Source organism: Oncorhynchus mykiss, chromosome 13 (assembly GCF_057628025.1).
Source record: "Oncorhynchus mykiss isolate SJ-2025 chromosome 13, ASM5762802v1, whole genome shotgun sequence".
NCBI classification, from domain to species: Eukaryota; Metazoa; Chordata; class Actinopteri; order Salmoniformes; family Salmonidae; genus Oncorhynchus; species Oncorhynchus mykiss.
In genome coordinates, this window is record NC_143034.1 from 28,513,191 (window position 1) to 28,536,973 (window position 23,783).

General features: G+C 42.4%; 2 protein-coding genes across 3 annotated transcripts; one reads left to right on the forward strand and one right to left on the reverse strand.

The window, feature by feature from the left end:
- Window positions 1-896: 896 nt before the first annotated feature.
- Window positions 897-15,624, forward strand: LOC110485858 (interferon gamma receptor 1). Its single transcript, XM_036940547.2, has 7 exons — window positions 897-1,443; window positions 6,211-6,328; window positions 9,143-9,318; window positions 10,968-11,119; window positions 11,319-11,478; window positions 11,685-11,815; window positions 12,053-15,624. The coding sequence occupies exons 1-7, from the start codon at window positions 1,377-1,379 to the stop codon at window positions 12,458-12,460; spliced, it is 1,212 nt and encodes a 403-aa protein (XP_036796442.1). The 5' UTR covers window positions 897-1,376; the 3' UTR covers window positions 12,461-15,624.
- Window positions 13,526-23,614, reverse strand: LOC110485859 (protein LTV1 homolog). 2 transcript variants are annotated; one of them, XM_021557057.3, is made up of 11 exons: window positions 23,225-23,614; window positions 22,647-22,778; window positions 21,378-21,590; window positions 20,901-20,991; window positions 20,663-20,795; window positions 20,180-20,405; window positions 19,088-19,215; window positions 18,789-18,925; window positions 18,547-18,599; window positions 18,151-18,351; window positions 13,526-14,062 (listed from the first exon to the last, which is right to left on the reverse strand). In XM_021557057.3, exons 1-11 carry the CDS (start codon window positions 23,225-23,227, stop codon window positions 13,949-13,951), a joined length of 1,431 nt encoding a protein of 476 aa, XP_021412732.1. In that variant the 5' UTR covers window positions 23,228-23,614; the 3' UTR covers window positions 13,526-13,948. The 2 variants fall into 2 exon arrangements, with proteins under 2 accessions (XP_021412732.1, XP_021412733.1); XM_021557058.3 differs by having other exon boundaries at window positions 20,901-20,988; window positions 23,225-23,435.
- Window positions 23,615-23,783: the final 169 nt, after the last annotated feature.

A 23,783-nucleotide genomic window follows, 5' to 3' on the forward strand; every position in this document is an offset into this window, starting at 1 on the left:
CTTCTCCCTCAACGTGATCAAGACAAAGGACATGATTGTGGACTACAGAAAAGGAGGACCGAGCACACCCCCCCATTCTCATCGGCGGGGCTGTAGTGGAGCAGGTTGAGAGCTTCAAGTTCCTTGGTGTCCACATCACCAACAAATGATCAATGTATTGGATGAAACATTGGATGAAACATTTGGCTGGTTATATAAAAGCATTTGAGACGACAGAAAAACAAAGATGCCATGTAAAGGATCACTGAGTATTGCTGTAAATTTAAATTCAACCTATTTTACATATCATGCTTGTTCCTATGCAAAGTGTGCCAACTAGGAACTATATGTTAAAACAGTCACCACAAGGACCTAAAAAAGGGGCTACACCTCAAAAGGCCCAACGTCAACACAGGCTGTGATTTTGGCCAGTTTACCGCAGTTCTAGTGAAACTCAGCATTACGTAATAAATACGGGGACTTAAAACAATAAATATCCCCCAGGAGAGCAGGGTTCAGCAATAGAAATACAATCTCACTGATGGTCCAGGTCAAGTCCCTTTTATACTGAGGGAGGAAATACATGCATGAGCATCACTGTTAGCTGTAAATCCTTGACATGCATTTATTTATCTTCCATCTCAACCAGAAATCCAGCTGTATATCCTTTTCTTTTGATAGACAAAGGCCTAAAAAAGTTAATGTAGTTCTTATAGGACATGTGCCACATAATCGTCACTGTTGCCTGTACAACAATCCTAACATTCTCAAAAGTTTTCTTAAGGTGGGCATTTGATATCACTTTCACAAGGGTGCAATGAACAACATTGATTGTGAATTTCTTGTGTTGATTCTTTGTTGTTAGGTCAAGTTTATCACAAATCAGCAGTAGGAGGTGGCATTGATCAAGGGAGGCTACTGACATGTTTTTATCTGTCCTTTGATGTTCTGCAACTGGAGAGAGATTGGGGTGAGGTCAAGGTGTGAACTCTGCGTTTTTCCATGCATGTTTCCGGTACTCGACGGACATATAGTCCATTTTAGGATATGTTTAGTTTAGTTAACTGACTAATAATTTCTAGGATTTCCCATAGGGTAAGCATATATTCTGCATAAGTTTTTGGAATGAAATGAAACAGGGGTGTGTCTTTTCGAAGAAACTGTAAAGAAACACGCCTCCGTGTCATTTACTGCCAAAGAAACTGCGTCTTACGACAACGACCGACCGATACTATTCTGATAACACGTTTTAGCTCTGTGGTTATGTCTTATAATTTAGGTTAAAGGTAGATTGCTGTTTTTTTATTTATTTTTATTTATTTTTTATTAAATCTAAGAATAAGTCTCTCATTGTTATTTCGGTTTCTTAAATTTCGTGGATTTGTATTTGAAACGGCATGATGTTGGCTTTTTGTCGTTCATTGATATTCCTAATGGTTTTGGTCACGGCGGTTTCCACACTGGGTAAGTTGGTTAACCTGAATGAAAACTTTGAAACCTACATTGCTTTGATTGAAGAACAATGTGGGTTATTATTATTCTGATTACAAATGGGAAGGGATGATTTGCGGTAATTAGGCGTAGCTATGTAATAATACTGTAATAACAATTTTGTCTGTAGGTTCTCTTTTTAAGTCATGGTGTTTTGCCCACTTGTAGTAATTCGGCACACTATGTACTAAATCAGCTCACATCATCTTTTGTCAGTATCCTAACCGCCTAACGTCCCCACATAATGTTATAAAAATACAAATGGGCAGTCATTCGGAGTCGTCTGCATGTGTTTGAACCTGCTCTTAGAATAAACAGACAACTCCTCATTATGTCTCACCTGCTCCTCAATTCTAACTATAAACCACAGGTTGTCAAATTAGTATTGTATTTCATTCTAACATACATTAGGTAGGCAACTATTTGCGTAGGACATAGCTGCTAGGCATAAATAAATGTACTTTGGTCTTACATTAGCTTACCTAAACTACAGTATAATAAAATGTTAAGATCAGATTCCGTGGTACCAAAGGTGGTTTAACACGGGTGTGTTAAATCCCGGGACTGGTTATCTCCTTGCGTGCTTGCTTAGACTGCAGACCTTTCTGTTCTTTTCAAGTAGGCTCATAAAACAAACATCAGTGCTTTACTATGATAAGCATGAGCAGGGCAATGCTTAGGTGCTTTCTGCAGTTCATTGTGGGCAAGGCAGTGTTGCAAAATGGGTCTAATAGTTTATGGGAAGGACTTTTGAAGCAATGCAGACGGGCAACAATGTAGCCCAACTCACCTGGACAAAGTAACACTCTTATTTGCTTCCTCATTGCTGCCAATATTTACCGGCCATTTTCAAGAAGGGAAAAAGCAGTGTCTAATACATTATAAGTCAATGGAGATCTCTGGTTGAGATGAGAGTTGTGACGTGTCGTTTGGATGATCATATAGTTGTCTAACAGGAATTGCCCGGGGTGCTGACATGAGGAAGTTAGTGTTGCTCAATAACACTTTGATTAACAAATGATTTCATTTGATTTGTGTACAGAGGGGTGGTTGTTTAGCAACAAAACCGACGCTTGCACAACGACGGGGCAAAACAGGGTTGGCTTAGATTGTTGACAACAAACTATATACATCCTTCATATGTTTATTAAAAAAAAAAGAAAATCATATCAAAGCACGGCCCCGGGGCGCGCTTCATTTTCGTGATGCGATTGATTGGGGCAGAAATCCGTGTGTTGTTGTGATTCTGGATAGCCAGATAGCAACAATTACAAGCTAAAATAATTATTTTTTTTACAAGAAGCTGCCATGTGGGGGGGAATCGTAGGTGGCTCGTTTCAGCTAGTTTGATCTGGTTATTGATACCATCCCTTAGAAAAAATATTGCAGTTCTGAAACTGCTGGAAAAGTTCAGAAACTGCAGTTAACTGTGGTATTTTGGACCCAGTAATTGCAGAATAATTGCACTGTATCTGCAGATACACTGAGAAATTATTGCAGTAAATAAAACTTGGAAGTAGTATTTGCAGAATACTGCATTTATACTGCAATTATAAACAGGGTGGTTCGAGCCCTGAATGCTGATTGGCTGACAGCCATGTTATATCAGACCGCATACCACAGATATTACAAAACATTTTCAAATCAAATCAAATTTTATTTGTCACATACACATGGTTAGCAGATGTTAATGCGAGTGTAGCGAAATGCTTGTGCTTCTAGTTCCAACAATGCAGTAATAACCAACAAGTAATCTAACTAACAATTCCAAAACTACTGTCTTGTACACAGTGTAAGGGGATAAAGAATATGTACATAAGGATATATGATGAGTGATGGTACAGAGCAGCATAGGCAAGATACAGTAGATGGTATCGAGTACAGTATGTACAAATGAGATGAGTATGTAAACAAAGTGGCATAGTTTAAAGTGGCTAGTGATACATGTATTACATAAGGATACAGTCGATGATATAGAGTACAGTATATACGTATGCATATGAGATGAATAATGTAGGGTAAGTAACATTATATAAGGTAGCATTGTTTAAAGTGGCTAGTGATATATTTACATCATTTCCCATCAATTCCCATTATTAAAGTGGCTGGAGTTGAGTCAGTGTCAGTGTGTTGGCAGCAGCCACTCAATGTTAGTGGTGGCTGTTTAACAGTCTGATGGCCTTGAGATAGAAGCTGTTTTTCAGTCTCTCGGTCCCAGCTTTGATGCACCTGTACTGACCTCGCCTTCTGGATGATAGCGGGGTGAACAGGCAGTGGCTCGGGTGGTTGATGTCCTTGATGATCTTTATGGCCTTCCTGTGACATCGGGTGGTGTAGGTGTCCTGGAGGGCAGGTAGTTTGACCCCGGTGATGCGTTGTGCAGACCTCACCACCCTCTGGAGAGCCTTACGGTTGAGGGCGGAGCAGTTGCCGTACCAGGCGGTGATACAGCCCGCCAGGATGCTCTCGATTGTGCATCTGTAGAAGTTTGTGAGTGCTTTTGGTGACAAGCCAAATTTCTTCAGCCTCCTGAGGTTGAAGAGGCGCTGCTGCGCCTTCTTCACAATGCTGTCTGTGTGAGTGGACCAATTCAGTTTGTCTGTGATGTGTATGCCGAGGAACTTAAAACTTGCTACCCTCTCCACTACTGTTCCATCGATGTGGATAGGGGGGTGTTCCCTCTGCTGTTTCCTGAAGTCCACAATCATCTCCTTAGTTTTGTTGACGTTGAGTGTGAGGTTATTTTCCTGACACCACACTCCGAGGGCCCTCACCTCCTCCCTGTAGGCCGTCTCGTCGTTGTTGGTAATCAAGCCTACCACTGTTGTGTCGTCCGCAAACTTGATGATTGAGTTGGAGGCGTGCGTGGCCACGCAGTCGTGGGTGAACAGGGAGTACAGGAGAGGGCTCAGAACGCACCCTTGTGGGGCCCCAGTGTTGAGGATCAGCGGGGAGGAGATGTTGTTGCCTACCCTCACCACCTGGGGGCGGCCCGTCAGGAAGTCCAGTACCCAGTTGCACAGGGCGGGGTCGAGACCCAGGGTCTCGAGCTTGATGACGAGCTTGGAGGGTACTATGGTGTTGAATGCCGAGCTGTAGTCAATGAACAGCATTCTCACATAGGTATTCCTCTTGTCCAGATGGGTTAGGGCAGTGTGCAGTGTGGTTGAGATTGCATCGTCTGTGGACCTATTTGGGCGGTAAGCAAATTGGAGTGGGTCTAGGGTGTCAGGTAGGGTGGAGGTGATATGGTCCTTGACTAGTCTCTCAAAGCACTTCATGATGACGGAAGTGAGTGCTACGGGGCGGTAGTCGTTTAGCTCAGTTACCTTAGCTTTCTTGGGAACAGGAACAATGGTGGCCCTCTTGAAGCATGTGGGAACAGCAGACTGGTATAGGGATTGATTGAATATGTCCGTAAACACACCGGCCAGCTGGTCTGCGCATGCTCTGAGGGCGCGGCTGGGGATGCCGTCTGGGCCTGCAGCCTTGCGAGGGTTAACACGTTTAAATGTCTTACTCACCTCGGCTGCAGTGAAGGAGAGACCGCATGTTTTCGTTGCCGGCCGTGTCAGTGGCACTGTATTGTCCTCAAAGCGGGCAAAAAAGTTGTTTAGTCTGCCTGGGAGCAGGACATCCTGGTCCGTGACTGGGCTGGATTTCTTCCTGTAGTCCGTGATTGACTGTAGACCCTGCCACATGCCTCTTGTGTCTGAGCCGTTGAATTGAGATTCTACTTTGTCTCTGTACTGACGCTTAGCTTGTTTGATAGCCTTGCGGAGGGAATAGCTGCACTGTTTGTATTCGGTCATGTTACCAGACACCTTCCCCTGATTAAAAGCAGTGGTTCGCGCTTTCAGTTTCACGCGAATGCTGCCATCAATCCACGGTTTCTGGTTAGGGAATGTTTTAATCGTTGCTATGGGAACGACATCTTCAACGCACGTTCTAATGAACTCACACACCGAATCAGCGTATTCGTCAATGTTGTTGTCTGACGCAATACGAAACATGTTTCACTGCCCTAATTATGTTGGTAACCAGTTTATAATAGCAATAAGGCACCTCGGGGGATTGTGATTTATGGCCAATATACCACGGCTAAGGACTGTGTCCAGGAACTCCATTGTGCATAAGAACAGCCCTTAGCCGTGGTATATTGGCCATATGCCACATCTCCAAGCCTTTACTGCTTTATTATACCATAGTGCACTCTGACTGCAATCTTTTTTCATAAGGGATGTTTTAACCGATGTCATGCCTATGCTAAAATTAGCTAGCTTAACCAACAACTGTAATGATGTATTTGAGAGAAGCGCTCATTGTATATATATTTTCAGTAAGAAAAATGATTTGTTCTGGAGTCTAAATGACACCAACGGAGGATCACCTTATTTAGCTCATTCGTGGGGGTGGTCACAGAGGAAACTGGTTGCATCATCAAGCAGATACTGCATACATTCAATCTTCAAAGTTTAGATCACATATTGTTTTGAAATTACACCTATGATTGAATACATCCCTTTACAAAGACAGGTGGAACTGTTTAGCCTTTGTGCCAACGCGGTTGCCATGAACAAGCAGTCTAGTCAATGTACTCTGGTGAAGGTTTCCTTGGTACGAACCCTCATGAGCAAAAAAATGTCAAGATGTAAGAACCGAGACTACCTGCATGACGGGTTCGTCACCTTGCCCCCATAAGCCTACTAACTAAATGGAATGTCTTGTTTTCCTGGACAGTTCCACCTCCAGAAAATGTGACAGTGAGCTGTAACAACTTACAGACAACTGTTGATTGGAACCACAGTGAACTGCTTCATCGACCTCTCTTCAAATTGAAAATAACTGGTGATCACAGGTGAGCTTTGCTGGTATTCTAATGAGTAGTAGCTACTACAGGCTACTCCTGACTTGGTTTTGGATGACCCTTCATAATGGCTTACATATGACATATACACCATGGTAGGAGGAACTATAGGAAGGTAGATGGTTTGTAATGGCACCAAACACACAAACATGTTTGACTCCGTTCTAGCCATTACGATGAGCCCGTCCTCCTATAGCTCCTCCCAATAACCTCCTCTGATATACACTATGAAAGAACAATGAGGGACAGTATCCCGGTGTTACGAATCCCTTTGGCTCTACAGTGTAGGGGGGGGATGGCAACAAGACCCATAACATAACTCATGCAAATAACAGTGAAAAAGTAACAGTGAGACCAAATAACCACAGACAACTTAAATCTACCGTCAAACACTCATGGTTTATTTGGTAAACACACGGTAAAGGGGGGGCAGGAAAAGAGGCTGAGCTGGACCCAAGGAAAGAAATAAGTATCCAAAAACAACCCTAAGCTAGACTACCTGCTTTAAGAACAGCTAGCTAACTAACCAAAAATACAGTGGGTGGTCCGCCCAGTTCTACCTAGTGCTCTTAGACAAAGTGTTTCTATGGGTTGTGTATGCCCATTGGCGACTTGTCTTGGTACCCCCTTTTCCCACCATCAAACAAACAGTCAAACACCATAACAAAAACAATACTCACAGGGTAACAGACAAAGTGACATGTCGTTGCTAAACCAAACAAGCGCTCTACAGAGAGATGGCATGACAGAGAGATTGAGCTCCAGAGAAAACAACTGACAGGGTTTTTAAACCAAGGGAAAGGGAATGTGATAGGGTAAGGGAAAAGGAGCAGGTGTCTTCTGATTGATGACTGATTGTTAACTGATGATTGTCACCTGTGAGGGGAGAAGGAGAGAAAAGAAATACATACAGGATACACACAGGATACCTGTATCCAGAACACCCGGACACAGATTAAACCTAGTCATGAACTAAGAAGCATGTTACAATGGAGATTCAAATAGATTTTTAGTCCAGGACTAGGCTTAGTCTGTATCTGGGAAACCGGCCCTGAATGTTTATTCATGTTTGTAATATCATGCTTTAATTGTTGATGAAATATGAGTTTGTCTAACTATACTGAACAAATATAAATCCAACATGTAAAGTGTTGGTCCCATGTTTCATGAGCTGACATAAAATATCCCAGAAATGTTCCATACGCACTAAAGAAGGCTTATTTCTCTAAAATGTTGTGCACAAATTTGTTAACGTCACAGTTAGTGAGCATATCTCCTTTGCCAAGATAATTCATCCATCTGACAGGTGTGGCATATCAAGAAGGTGATTAAACAGGATGATCATTACACAGGTGTGCTGGGGACAATAAAAGGCCACTCTAGAATGTGCACTTTTGTCACACAACACAATGCCAGATGTCTCAAGTTCTGAAGGAGCGTGCAATAAGGTTGCTGACTGCAGGAATGTCCAACAGAGCTGTTGCCAGGGAATTGAATGTTAATTTCTCTACCATAAGCCGCCTCCGACATAATTTTAGAGAATTTGGCAGTACTTCCAACCGGCCCCACAACCGCAGACCATTCTTCACCTGCGGGATCGTCTGAGACCAGCCACCTGGACAGCTGATGAAACAGTGGGTTTGCACAGCTGAATAATTTCTGCACAAATTGTCAGAAAACGTCTCAAGGAAGATCATCTGCATGCTCGTCGTCCTCACCAGGGTCTTGACCTGACTGCAGTTCGGCGTCGTAACTGACTTCAGTGGGCAAATGCTCCCAGTCGATGGCCATTGGCACACCAGAGAAGTGTGCTCTTCACGGATGAATCCCGGTTTCAACTGTACTAGGCAGATGGCAGACAGTATGTATTGCGTCGAGTGGGCAAGCAGTTTTCTGATGTCAGCGTTGTGAACAGAGTGCCCAATGGTGACGGTGGGGTTAGGGTATGGGCAGTCATAAGCTACAGACAACAAACACAATTGCATTTTATCGATAGATACTGTTACAAGATCCTGAGGCCCATTGTTGTGCCATTGATCCCCCACCATCACCTCATGTTTCAGCATGATAATTCAAAGGCCCCATGTCACAAGGATCTGTACACAATTCCTGGAAGCTGAAAATGTCTGCAAACTCACCAGACATGTCACCCATAGAGCATTTTTTTGGGGTGTTCTGTATCAGCGTGTATGACAGCATGTTCCAGTTCCTGCCAGCAACTTTACACAGCCATTGAAGCGGAGTGGGACAACATTCCACAGGCCACAATCAACAGCCTGATCAACTCTATACAAAGGAGATGTGCCAAACTGCATGAGACAAATGGTGGTCACACCAGATACTGACTGGTTTTCTGATCCATGCCCCTACTTTTTTTTTTAAATATCTGAGACCATATCTGTATTCCCATTCATGTGAAATCTATAGATTAGGGCCTAAAGAATGTATTATATGAACTGTAACTCAGTAAATTCCAGTGATTTCCTTATATGAACTGTAACACAATAACATTTTTGAAATTGTTGCATGTTGCGTTTATGTTTTTGTTCAGTGTATATAATTTGATTGAAAAGAATAGCATGCGTATGTTATGGGCATCAGATACCTCCTAACAGATCTATCTGCTTATTCAACTATTATACATGATCTATTAACAGTTTCTAACTCTGTTTGTTGGTTGAGTGCCGTCTTTCTGTTAAATGTATCTAATGCTCACTGTTTTTTTGTAATAGTTTGTGGGAGAATTCTACTAAACAGCATCATTATGACCTCTCCCCCTTGATGTGGAATGTTTTTTTTTAATAGTTCGTGGGAGAATTCCACTAAACAGCATCATTATGACCTCTCCCCCTTGATGTGGAATGCTAAAGAACTGGATCGCTACTTTGTGAAGATAACGGCCATTGATGAAATGGAGGAATCAGCATCTCAGAAGTCCTCGATATTCACATTTAATAGATACCTTACAGCTGACATCCACTGTAAGTACAATGTTTTCAAAAGTGGGTTTTCAAAGTGGGCATTGAAAGCATATCAATATTTTTCCTCATTGTATAGAAACAGGATTTCGTTGTGTGACGTAAAAATGACATCCATCCAAGCGACAGAGAGGTACAGTACCAGTCAAAAGCTTGGACACACATACTCCTTCAAGAGTGTGCAAAGCTGTCATCAAGGCAAAGGGTGGCTACTTTGAAGAATCTCATATAAAAATATTTTGTTTTGTTGAACACTTTTTTGGTTACTACATGATTCCATATATGTTATTTCATAGTTCTGATATCTTCACTATTATTCTACAATGTAGAAAATAGTAATAAATAAATAAAAACCCTTTAATGAGTAGGTGTGTCTAAACTTTTGACTGGTACTGTACATATGACAATTTTTCTATTTTATTTTACTAGGCAAGTCAGTTAAGAACAAATTCTTATTTTCAATGACAGCCTAGGAACAGTGGGTTAACTGCCTGTTCATGGGCAGAATGACAGATTTGTACCTTGTCAGCTCAGGGATTTAAACTTGCAACCTTTCGGTTACTAGTCCAACTCTCTAACCACTAGGCTACCCTGCCACCCCATTGAGGTAGTCCTCGTCCGGGTCAGTATATTGAGGTAGTCCTCCTCCAGGTCAGTATATTGAGGTAGTCCTCCTCCAGGTCTGAATAGTGAGGTAGTCCTCCTCCAGGTCAGTATATTGAGGTAGTCCTCCTCCAGGTCAGTATATTGAGGTAGTCCTCCTCCAGGTCAGTGTATTGAGGTAGTCCTCCTCCAGGTCAGTATATTGAGGGAGTCCTCCTCCAGGTCTGAATAGTGAGGTAGTCCTCCTCCAGGTCAGTATATTGAGGTAGTCCTCCTCCAGGTCAGTATATTGAGGTAGTCCTCCTCCAGGTCAGTATATTGAGGTAGTCCTCCTCCAGGTCAGTATATTGAGGTAGTCCTCGTCCAGGTCAGTATATTGAGGTAGTCCTCCTCCAGGTCAGTATATTGAGGTAGTCCTCGTCCAGGTCAGTATATTGAGGTAGTCCTCCTCCAGGTCAGTATATTGAGGTAGTCCTCGTCCAGGTCAGTGTATTGAGGTAGTCCTCCTCCGGGTCAGTATATTGAGGTAGTCCTCCTCCAGGTCAGTATATTGAGGTAGTCCTCCTCCAGGTCAGTATATTGAGGTAATCCTCGTCCAGGTCAGTGTATTGAGGTAGTCCTCCTCCAGGTCAGTATATTGAGGGAGTCCTCCTCCAGGTCAGTATATTGAGGGAGTCCTCCAGGTCTCCAGGTCAGTATATTGAGGTACTCCTCCTCCAGGTCAGTATGTTGAGGTAGTCCTCCTCCAGGTCAGTATATTGAGGGAGTCCTCCTCCAGGTCAGTATATTGAGGGAGTCCTCCTCCAGGTCAGTATATTGAGGGAGTCCTCCTCCAGGTCAGTATATTGAGGGAGTCCTCCTCCAGGTCAGTATATTGAGGTAGTCATCCTCCAGGTCTGAATAGTGAGGTAGTCCTCCTCCAGGTCAGTATATTGAGGTAGTCCTCCTCCAGGTCAGTATATTGAGGGAGTCCTCCTCCAGGTCAGTATATTCATTACTGCAGGCTTTTGCTCTAACTCTACCCTAATACCCTTTTCATTTTATCTCAGGCAAGTTGGATTTCCCTGCTGTAAAAGTGTCAATGAAGGATATGAAGGTCACAGTGAGCTTCGACAACCCCTACCACCTGTACACAGAACTGAAAGAGTCTCGCATGGGTGACGATGACAAACGCTTCCTATCCCAAGTAACCTATGAAAATGTAAGTATGATGAAAATTGCCCTTAATTGGTTAGAATCTACAGTGTACATTCAGAGGGTACACACGGGTTATATCCATTGAATTACTTTGCCCAGTGCATTAGTAACGATGACCCAACGTTGACATCTATGGATACTTAACGATGATGTTGACATTTCGATTTTTTTTACTAATTGCATATTCTTTCTTCTGTCTGCAGACTAATCACACGTTTGAGTGCCAGATAGAAGACAAAGTCTGCCGTCATGACTTCACAGTCCTGGGGAACAAGGAGAAGTACTGTGTTAGTCTGGAGGGGAATTCAATGGGCCACCGAGTTATGTTCAACAGAAAAGGGCCCATCTGTGTCAATGAAGACAGTACGTACACTACCTTTGTTGACATGACACTTTATTTGTTATGTCTGGTCCAAGTATTTAACTCTGACATTTTTGTTTGTATGAATTATTGCAGTTTTGATGGAATTATTATAGTCAAAAGGAATAGCGGCCATGGAAAGTTAACTTACACTGACATAGTATGCTAGTTAAGCGATTCCGTGACTGATATGTTTGTCTGTCTGCAGAAACAGTTTCACTGGAATCATTTTTGCCATTGATCATCATTGGCATTGTGGCCTTTGTAGTCTTTGTGACAATAAGACTCTGCAAGAGAAGCATGCGGAAAAGAAACTTGTCCAATTTCCCAAAGACTTTGGTAAGCGCATAATGTGTATGGTGGGTAATGTATGTATTATGTAGAACGAGTAAAATGTCGTGTATTTTATGTATAAAGCAGTACTACTTTCTCCTCTGGGACAAGTTCATCCTATCCGATGCTTTTGCTTGTTGCTAGAACAGTATATGATATCGGTTTGTTTTCTGGTCCCAAACCGTAACCATACACCCTCTGAGCCGACTAATCTCAATGTGGCTTTGTATTATTCTTTCACAGGCTTCAATCTTATCAAACTCACACGACAAGAATATAATGGACCTGCAATTTGAGATCATAGCGCACATCAGTGGCATAGAACCAGTTACCACCACATCCCAGAGCCTGTTGGAAACTTCAGAAGAGGAGCAGGAACCGGTTGAGAGTCCGACCAATAGCGTTGGATTTTCGGCTAACCCCTTTAGTTCTGGGCAGGTGGGAGAGGGCTTATCGGACAGCAGGAGCCAATTACGGACTGAGCTTCAGGTGACACAGCCATACTCTGTGCTGCTGTGTGGAGATGACTCCGAGGAATCAGAGGACATGGATTCCACAGCTTCTGGCTATGACAGACAACACATTCCTCTACAAGAGGTGGAGGTGGAGATGAGTGCAGGAGATGTAGTGGTGGGCTATGGCTTTGTGTGATGTATTGTCTCTACCTTCTTGCCCTTTGTGCTATTGTCTGTGTAATGTTTTGCGGCTACCATGTTGTCATGTGTTGCTGCCATGCTATGTTGTCGTCTTAGGTCTCTCTTTATGTAGTGTTGTGGTGTCTCTCTTGTCATGAGTTCTGTCCTATATTTTTATTTTATTTTGTATTTTTAATCCCAGCCCCCTTCCCTGCAGGAGGCCTTTTGATAGGTCGTCAATATAAATAAGAATTTGTTCTTAACTGACTTGCCTAGTTAAAGGTAAAAAAAAATAAGTAGAGAAATGTTTATGAATTTTTGTACATTTTATTTAAAACTTTTTTTTAACAAGGCAAACCCTAACCCGGACGATGCTGGGCCAATTGTGCACCACCCAAGGGGACTCCCGATCACATCAGGTTGTGATACAGCCTAGAATCGAACCACCTCTAGCACTGAGATGCAGTGCCTTAGACCGCTGTGCCACTCGGGCTGACTCGGAGAACAGTCAGTGACAAAGTGCTCAAAGCCTCCAAGATGGCAGGCAGTTATACACCTGTACCACTCTTTCCACCTGAGCCATTTAAGGATAACAATAGGGATCTCTGACAACACTGGCCAACCTGTCATACTGGATTTACGACCAGCTTTATTTACGTCAACCACTCTTCCATGAAAATATGACCTTGTGGATCAACGGCACTAAAGATGTAGCACTGTAGGATAAAATACACCAAATAGTATGTATCCAAGCTAACCGACTAGGCTGTGAGATGCAAGGCAAATATCACCCACGACATTGGCCATCCACTGAAGTTGCATCAATTTCTTTCAATGTTTACCAAAGCTTCAGGCCAACTGCCATTAACCTGGTTAGATAATGATTGCCACTCGGTATGTTATTTTCTGTGGTATTTCTGTTTTTAATGGTCCCTGGGAGATTTCTGTAAGTCTATCGCCAGTTTAAATCTGTGTGCTGAACTAATCTTCAGTAAACTTTACTCAGGATGTAAAAAATATTTTGGGTGGTTGGGCATTGAAATATAATTGAATAACCAAATGAATGTCACACACACAACTGTAAAATAAAACAGACTAAGTATTTAATTTTTCTCAACAAAAAAACACCAGGAAGATTCTTTAGCTTTATTGTATAAGGTAAGAAGGGTTAGTGAACTGCACTCTGATGACTGACATGCTAACTTCAAAACAGTTGATCTATAAACATTTTTTTGCCTGAATTAGCATGGTCCCAGATCTGTTTGTGCTCTCCCCAACTCCTATGATCATTCTCACCATGACAGTAAGTCTGCAAGACTGCACAAACAGATCTGGGACCAGGCTACATTAATCTCTGAACACTTCACAAAAAAATGCCACACAGCCCATAGTCCTTGCGTTGGGGGTCCTCTGCAAAATGGCGGTTGCAGGGTTGTTGTCCATCAGTAATCCAGTTAAGAGGATGAGCACAAAGTCAGTCCCAATTCATCTTGTATCTGGGCAGCTAAGACAGCTTTAGACCCTGGACGTTGGAACGCAGGTTCAACATTTGTTTCTCTTGATAGACCTTTTCCTGTTTGAACGCCTCTTTGTTGGCCTTCTTTTCTGTTCTTCGCTCCTGTAGAAACATTCAAGCAATATGTTGTCAATGGTGAAGGACAATAAGCATTCTACAAGATATCCAAAATACATGAACCGTATTCATAGATGACGCTTACAAAAAAAAAAATGTAGTTATACAATGTATATCATTGCAGCAAAAAAAAGAAACGTCCCTTTTTCAGGACCCTTTCTTTCAAAGTTAATTCGTAAAAAAAATCAAAATAACTTCACAGATCGTCATTGTAAAAGGTTTAAACACTGTTTCCCATGCTTGTGTCAATGAACCATAAACAATTTCTGAACATGCACCTGTGGAACATTCTTTAAGACACTAACAGCTTACAGACGGTAGGCAATAAAGGTCACAGTTATGAAAACTTAGGACACTAGAGGCCTTTCTACTGACTCTAAAAAACACCAAAAGAAAGAATGCCCAGGGTCCCTGCTCATCTGTGTGAACGTGCCTTAGGCATGCTGCAAGGAGGCATGAGGACTGCAGATGTGGCCAGGGCATTAAATTGCAATGTCCGTACTGTGAGACGCCTAAGACAGCGCTACAGGGAGACAGGGCGGACAGCTGATGTTCCTCGCAGTGGCAGACCACGTAACAACTCCTGCACAGGATCAGTACATCCGAACATCACACCTGCGGGATAGGTACAGAATGGCAACAACAACTGCCCGAGTTACACCAGGAACGTACAATCCCTCCATCCGTGCCCAGACTGTCCGCAATAGGCTGAGAGAGACTGGACTGAGGGCTTGTAGGCCTGTTGTAAGGCAGGTCCTCACCAGACAACACCGGCAACAACGTCACCTATGGGCACAAATCTACCGTTGCTGGACCAGGCAGGACTGGCAAAAAGTGCTCTTCACTGATGAGTCGCGGTTTTGTCTCACCGGGGGTGATGGTCGGATTCACGTTCATCGTCGAAGGAATGAGTGTTAAACCGAGGTCTGTACTCTGGATCGGGATCGATTTGGAGGGTTCATCATGGTCTGGGGCGGTGTGTCACAGCATCGTCGGACTGAGCTTGTTGTCATTGCAGGCAATCTTAACGCTGTGCGTTACAGGGAAGACATCCTCCTCTCTCACGTGGTACCCTTCCTACAGGCTCATCCTAACATTCCACCAGCCATACTGCTCATTCTATGCGTGATTTCCTACAAGACAGGAATGTCAGTGTTTTGCCTTGGCCAACGAAGAGCCTGGATCTCAATCTTATTGAGCACGTCTGGGACCTGTTGGATCGGAGGGCTAGGGCCAATCCCCTCAGAAATGTCTAGGAACTTGCAGGTGGAAGAATGGGGTAACATCTCACAGCAAGAACTGGCAAATCTGGTGCACTCCATGAGGAGGAGATGCACTGCAGTACTTAATGCAGCTGGTGGCCACACCAGATACTGACTGTTACTTTTGATCCCCCCTTTGTTCAATTTCTGTTAGTCATTATTAAATTTCTGTTTGTCACATGTCTGTGGAAGTTGTTCAGTTTATCTCAGTTGTTGAATCTTGTTATGTTCATACAAATATTTACACGTGTAAAGTTTGCTGAAAATAAAGGCAGTTGACAGTGAGTGGATGTTTCTTTTTTTGCTGAGATATAATATACTCTGGAAAAAACTGCATATTTTTGTTATTTTGACAAGTTGTCATTTTCTGCAAATAAATCCTCTCAATGACAATATCTTTATTTGGAATTTGGGAGAAATGTCAGTAGTTTATAGAATAAAATAAAAATGTTCATTTTACCAAAACACATACCTATAAATAGTAAAACGAGAAATATAAAAAAAAATGGGTAATATTGCAGTGGTCTCTTTATATATGTATACATACAGCTCTGGAGAGAAAATAAATAAATAAATAAATATATATATATATATATACAGTTGAAGTCGAAAGTTTACATACACCATAGCCAAATACATTTAAACTCAGTTTCACAATTCCTGACATTTAATCCAAGTAAAAATTCCCTGTCTTAGGTCAGTTAGGATCACCACTTTCATTTTAAGAATGTGAAATGTCAGAATAATAGTTGAGAATTATTTATTTCAGCTTTTATTTATTTCATCACATTCCCAGTGGGTCAGAAGTTTACATACTCTCAATTAGTATTTGGTAGAATTGCCTTTAAATTGTTCAACTTCGATCAAACGTCTCAGGTAGCCTTCCACAAGTTTCCCACAATAAGTTGGGTGAATTTTGGCCCAATCCTCCTGACAGGGCTGAGTCAAGTTTCTAGGCGTCCTTGCTAGCACACGCTTTTTCAGTTCTGCCCACAAATTTTCTATAGGATTGAGGTCAGGGCTTTATGATGGCCACTCCAATACCTTGACTTTGTTGTTCTTAAGCCATTTTGCCACGACTTTGGCTTGGGGTCATTTGTCCATTTGGAAGACCCATTTGCAACCAAGCTTTAACTTCCTGACTGATGTCTTGAGATGCTGCTTCAATATATCCACATAATTTTCCTCCCTCATGATGCCATCTATTTTGTGAAGTGCACCAGTCCCTCCTGCAGCAAAGCTCCCCCACAACAGGAGGCTGCCACCCCCATGCTTCACGGTTGGGATGGTGTTCCTCGGCTTGCAAGCCTACCCCTTTTTCTCCAAACATAACGATGGTCATTGTGGCCAAACAGTTCTATTTTTGTTTCATCAGACCAGAGGACATTTCGGCAAGTACAATCTTTGTCCCCATGTGCAGTTGCAAACCATAGTCTGGCTTTTTTATGGCAGTTTTAGGGCACTGGCTTCTTCCTTGCTGAGTGTCCTTTCAGGTTATGTCGATATAGGACTCGTTTTACTGTGGATATAGATACTTTTGTACCCGTTTCCTCCATCATCTTCACAAGGTCCTTTGCTGTTGTTCTGGGATTGATTTGTACTTTTTGCACCAAAGTACGTTCATCTCTAGGAGAAAAATATGCTCAACTATGCATATAATTGACAGCTTTGGAAAGAAAACACTCTGACGTTTCCAAAACTGCTAAGATATTATCTATGAGTGCCACAGAACTGATGCTACAGGCGAAACCAAGATGACATTTCAAACAGGAAATGGCCCAGATTTTGAAGGCGCTGTGTTCCAATGTCTCCTTATATGGCTGTGAATGCGCCAGGAATGAGCCTACACTTTCTGTCGTTTCCCCAAGGTGTCTGCAGCATTGTGACGTATTTGTAGGCATATCATTGGACGATTGACCATAAGAGACTACATTTACCAGGTGCCCGCTTGGTGTCCTCCGTCAAAATTATTGCGTAATCTCCAGCTGCGTGCATTTTTCCATTTGCTTCAGAGGAGAAACCCAACTGCCACGAATGATTTATCATTGAATAGATATGTGAAAAACACCTTGAGGATTGATTCTAAACAACGTTTGCCATGTTTCTGTCAATATTATGGAGTTAATTTGAAAAAAAGTTTGGCGTGGTAATGACTGAATTTTCAGGGTTTTTTCTTAGCCAAACGTGATGAACAAAACGGAGTGATTTCTCCTACACAAATAATATTTTTGGAAAAACTGAACATTTGCTATCTAACTGAGAGTCTCCTCATTGAAAACATCCGAAGTTCTTCAAAGGTAAATTATTTTATTTGAATGCTTTTCTTGTTTTTGTGAAAATGTTGCCTGCTGAATGCTAGGCTTAATGCTATGCTAGCTATCAATACTCTTACACAAATGCTTGTGTAGCTATGGTTGAAAAGCATATTTTGAAAATCTGAGATGACAGTGTTGTTAACAAAAGGCTAAGCTTGTGAGCCAATATATTTATTTCATTTGCAATTTTCATGAATAGTTAACGTTGCGTTATGGTAATGAGCTTGAGGCTATGATTACGCTCCCGGATACGGGATTGCTCGACGCTAGAGGTTAACAAGAAATTTGTGGAGTGGTTGAAAAACAAGTTTTAATGACTCCAACCTAAGTGTATGTAAACTTCTGACTTCAACTCTATATAAAAAAATGGAGCACAGTATTCCACCCTATGACAATTGTTCCAGGAGCTTTTTCAACCATTTTGTTACCAAGCCAACAATAAATTAATTCTCAACATGAACACCCAGAGCTATTAGCCCTGAGTATAGTAACCCACCCTGCGCTCTTCTCTGATAGCCTGTTTCCTGGCTTTCCGCTCCTCCTTGCTCTCCTCTCGAGGTCGGGGCTGTGTGGCAACTCGGGGCAGGTCTGAGTCGTTGATACGCTCCATGCGCTCCGCCTGCTTGGCTGTCGGGCCCCTCCCGGGAAGGACGTCCAGAGGAATGCCTGTCCTGGTAGACACTCGGATGGGCTTTGCCTGAGAAGAGAACACAGAAATACACTAAACGGTCATATCAACAGCAACAATGGCCCGGAGCTGATGCCTTGAATTCACAACTTAGTAGCTAACGTTGGGTAGGAAGACGAGCTAAAAGCCTCACAAAATGTTTAACGTTAGACATGCAACTTACTTACTTCGCTTAAACAACCAATAGAGGAAAACATGTCTTACCTTTGGTGGATCTTTGATGATTTTTGGATGGTTATACAAATTTGAATAGGTACCTTGGATAGTAAAGAAAGGATTTCAATATTCATTAACAAAAAAGGAAAATGTAGTAATTATGGTAATAAAGATCTAGCCAATAGGTATGTCATCAGAACAGAATTGTCATCAGGCATGTACTACAATGGTAATCTTAAAGTGTTAGTTACTGAACAGACAATAGCAACATGTTTAGTAGACTAACTTACTGAGAATGGTTTCACAGTCCCACTTCTCTGCCGGTGCCGTCAGGACAATGGTCTCCATCTCCTGTTCCTCTTCATCCTCCTCCTCCTCCCTCACCACTGGCAGCTCTTTAGGACCCAGGGCATCAGGCCTCCGGTAGCTGAAAGAACATAGTTGATTAAATGACTGTCATTATCTATAGTTAAACACACATACACACAAAGAAATGCTTATGGTAATCCATTGTGTCCAATGAGGACTTCCACCTCCGTCTTTATCTAAGAGTATTGCTATGGCAAAAGAGTTACACACACACACTCACTCTAACTCCTTCTGTTTGAAGTAGTCTTTGATGACCTCCTCCAGGCGAGCACTGTCTGGCTCGATATGCCCTTCCAGCTCAGCGTTGTCCAGGGCCCCAATCTCATCCTCATCAAACTGCTCGAAAAACTATGGGCAACAGAAAGAAACAAGTTCTAAAAACGATACAATGACATTCATTGAAATCATTGTTCGAATTAAAGGAATATCATAAGTTGAAATCAGCACCTGAGTGTAGGGCTGTTTTGCGGTGACCGTATTACCGCCACACCGGTGGTCACGAGTCATGAAGGCAGTCAAATTTCACATGAGCGTTTAGTCACGGTAATTAGGCTTCTCCAAGCTGATGCTGCTGCTGGTGATCAGTAGCTTACCAAACTGCCTGGTACTCAGCACTCGATTGTCCCTCTAATCACTCTGGCATCAACGCAAATGTAAAGGAAAATCTAATCAAACACTTCATGAGAGCCAATGAGCTCATGTTGCGGCACATTTCTATAGGCTATGCTATTGCAGGAGAAAGCAGAGTGATGGCCGCTAATAAAAAGAGGAGGATCCCATCAGCTTTCTATAGGCTCGGCCTACTATATTTATTTCTCAACTTTCCTAATATTAAGCACATTTCTTTCTCTTTACAACAGGAGTATAGACTATCTGGCTGGCATGAAAATAAACTGTGGGGAAAAACCTCCATCACTATTGCCCCGTGTTTCGATGCAGGTGCATGATAATGGTAAAATCTAAATAAGTAAAAATGTTACACATATATTAAATAGTATATGCAAAGACAAGATTCAATTAAATATAGTCTGATGGGTGACAATATTAGCCTATCACTTATGAATGATGCCCAGCATAAGAAAATAAAAAATGCTAAATGTAGATGCTAAATGTGTTTGTTAATTAACGGTCAATCACCGCGAGACCGACAGTTATTTGCTTGACAATCACCGTCTGACTACATTTTGTGACCGCCACAGCCCTGAGTGTTTATGCTGTTAGATCAGCCAGTCAACCACAGTTTATCTTTTACCAAAGGTCACAAAATGCAACCCAGGTCCAAACCCCAAAAGTATGTCCGGGGCTCACTGACCTTCTCAAAGCGGTCGTCCAGCAGTGTGAGCTGTTCGTTCCTCCTCATGACTGACGAGGTCATGGAGTATTCTGTGAAGCGAGTTTTCGTCTCCTCGTCCATGAACATGAACTCCCGGGGGCGCCCCTCGCCGTCCTCATCACCAGAGACACCGCCCTCGGAGTTAACGTCTCCCTCAGAGTCGCTCTCCTCTTCGTCTGTATCCTCCCACTCTTCATCACCATCACTGCAATATGAGAGTGAGTGAGAGAGAGAGTGAGTGAGAGAGCGAGAGGAGGTTTCCAACAGCGCAAAGGGACTTGGGAGAGCACGGCTTTATTGTGACAGGACTTCAATTAGCAGATGTTAACCAGCTCTTAGTAAGAAACTAAAAACACAAAAAGCAATCCTCTCTCTCTCAACAATTGTAATTTGATTGGTATAGTGAATGGGACTAAGGGTCACTAAAAATAAAGAAAACTGATATAAAGTTTACATTCTTACCCCACGCCAACAGCTCCTTTAACATCGTTGGCCTTCAAAATGAAGTCGTCATCCAGCACGTTGTCTGGGTCGTCAAAGTCAAAGTCCTCGTCGAGAGCAGCTACGATGTCTGGGTCCATGTCCAGCCTGGGTCCTTTGAGAAAAAAAACACGGGGGGGAGTTAAAAACTTGGAAGAATTCACTGATTTAGAGAATCATGACCTGGCGTTTGGTTTTGTTACTGACGGAGGCCTCTTACCTGAGATGGGGGCAGCTTTGTTCAACATTCCCACCTCCTCCTCAAACTCTGACGCAAACACAGAGGAGGGCAAGTTGAAGGAGACGGTCTGCTGAAGTTACAAAAGCATAGTAGGTTTAATACTTCCGTTTATCACAATGACCTCAAAAATACTGGCTACCCTACTCGCTGTTGCTATAAAATGTGTAGTGGTTATTAAGAGAAATGTAGTCATGATAGCTAATGTTGGCCCCATACCCCATCCTACAGTCACTCCTACCACAACCTAAAATACACTATGTATTGGGGAAAGTGGGGAAATTTGATCTCACAAATGCAAGCCTCTTAAAAACTACTCCAGCTAGCTACATTGTTAGCAAAGGACAAGATCATTTCAACTTGTATTTTCACCATCGGCGGTTTGGTCCAATATATAGCCCAAACATTCACACAACCGTTCCACTCAGCAACAACCACTGGACCTCCTGTTAAACTTACAGGAGTAACCTTTTCCTCCTCCTCCTCCTCATCTTCCTCGTCATCATCATCCCCATCCTGGAGGTCATGGGTACGTTTGCCTCTCTGTGATTTTCCGGATGAAGCCCACTCTACGGGCCGAGCCGTTTCTCTCAGGTGCTGCAGGTAGTTGTAGTCGTCGTCGAAAAACACCCCAAACTCCCTCTGCTCCTCTCGCCGCTTGTCCACCTCCACCTGAACACAGACAGTAGAGTAAGTGGTTACGGACCATGAGACAAAAAAATACAATTGTGCACATAAAGCAGGATTTTAATGCACCAAATATCTTGGTTGTCCTTGGCCAATGAATATCTACAACAAATATGTTTTTGACTTGAAGTGCAACTCTTCTACTAGGACAAGTAGCCTAAATATTGTAACCAATGGATGGATGTCTTTTGATGAAAACTGTGACCATTTCTTCCATTGCAACACTATATACCTGAGTAAAGTTTGGTACATGTACTAACACAGTGGGTACTAGAACCCCTGGGGGTACTTGGTCTATCCACAGGGGGTACTTGACACAAATCTCAATCAAAATGTACTTATAAAGCCCTTTCTACATCAGCAGATGTCACAAAGTGCTTATACAGAATCCAAGCCTAAAATCCCAAATCAGCAAGCAATGCAGATGGAGAAGCACGGACTCTCAAGACTCATGCACACGAGTGGGTACTTCAGCGGTACTCTGGGCATAGCAAAATGCAGATTCTATGCAATACTCATGTAAACACCCTACTCTGTTAATCTTAAATCGGCGTAAGGTCACATTAAATCGCAGATTAAAACACTTGCTTTTCTGAGCAATCTTTCAAATTCATAGGACATGTAAACAACTTCATCGGCGGTCCAGCGGTGTCTCTGATCTGCGCATGTGTTAGCACCAGCACGAGTGAAATGAGTTCGGTACAACTAAACGTATGCGTTTTAGAAGTCGTTTTTCCACATACAAACTTTACATGTCCGAACTCAGAATCAAATATGCTTCCCAAAAATAACATGTTCACTGTGGTAGAACGTTTATTTTGATTGGGGATTTTAGGCATTTATCAGAGCGTCAACAGGTAACCTTTTCAGAGGTGTCCAGATGTGTCCATGTAAACAGGATTATTAGGGGAATTGTTCTTCTTGCAAAACATGCATATACGTTTTAATCAAACTATTATATTAATCTGACTATCCACAGTAATCTCATTATTAACCATACTCAGTAACCGGTTGGGAACCACTGTAATAACACGTTCTTACCTTTTGTGCGGGTAGGAGGACATGCTGCGGTGCTTTCTCGTCAGCAGCGAGGGGGTCCCTCTGACTTCTGTGGACCAGGTGGAAGGTCACCGCTTTCTTCTTGTCAATGAATGCCTTCTTCCTTTTATTAGGCTAGAAAAGAAAGACATGTAGATATTGCAATTTGTTACATAGGCTTTGGGTCAACTGCATCAGGCTCAGATGCAGCAATATGTCAGTGACCTGTGTTGAGTGGTCACTGTTCATCACAAGCCCTTTGTACATGAGGGTTAGGCAGTAAGAAAGGAAGAACTGTTCTGAAATGTAAATTGATGTTCATGCACTAGCTAGTTAGCTAACTTAGCTTAACTTGCTAACAACCAACACACAATCTAGTTTGTTGGCTATTGCTAAAACGATCAAACTCACCCACACTTGAAACAACATATTAGCTAACTAACATGTTTGGTTTAGTAGACATTGATAAGCACAACAGTTGGCATTATTAATGTAACGCTAGTAAGTTAGCTGCCTGTCTGTCTGTCGACATAGATAGAATGCAAAGCTAAAACAACGTTGGCAGCTGAAAGTGTGCTTACCATAGTTCAATTGGATCGCTGTGAACACACTTTCAAAGTATTTTTACAAAAACGTTTCTGACAGTTATCTCGCGCTAAAATAGTGTCATTTACGGGGATGAAAAAAATAAATGTCAATGTTGTTTATCCACGCGGACTCCTTCCTCACACGCTGCTTCTACCATTTTTGGAACAAACCATTTCACAGGACAAAAGGGGTGTACTTTGTTCACTTCATACATTATATCAGATGGCTGGCTATACATTCTTGTATTTGTATTAATATATTATGTTGTCAAAGTATGTATTCTCTATGAAATAATTGTTAATTGAAAACCAATTAACTGAAATGTAAGTAGCCTGGCGGGTAGGAGCGTTGGGCCAGTAACCGAAAGGTTGCTGGATCGAATCCACAGCTGACAAGGTACAAATCTGTCGTTCTGCCCCTGAACAAGGCAGTTAATTTTTTTTATTAACACATCAATGCAGAAAGTACATGGAGGAACACAAGTATATATGAATAATATACAAAGGAAAATGGGGCTAGGGGATACAATATCACATTACACAAGGACCTTAA

Bases quoted from the DNA above. Each gene is read 5' to 3' on its own strand.
- LOC110485859 (XM_021557057.3), bottom strand. The intron at 21,591-22,646 runs GTAAGAACGTGT...GTCTGTGTTCAG, and splicing joins TCCTCCTACCCGCACAAAAG to GTGGAGGTGGACAAGCGGCG. The intron at 19,216-20,179 runs GTCAGTGAGCCC...TGTTGCCCATAG, and splicing joins TGGACGACCGCTTTGAGAAG to TTTTTCGAGCAGTTTGATGA.
- LOC110485858 (XM_036940547.2), top strand. From the start codon at position 1,377: ATGATGTTGGCTTTTTGTCGTTCATTGATATTCCTAATGGTTTTGGTC. The intron at 9,319-10,967 runs GTAAGTACAATG...ATTTTATCTCAG, and splicing joins CCTTACAGCTGACATCCACT to GCAAGTTGGATTTCCCTGCT. The intron at 11,816-12,052 runs GTAAGCGCATAA...ATTCTTTCACAG, and splicing joins CCAATTTCCCAAAGACTTTG to GCTTCAATCTTATCAAACTC.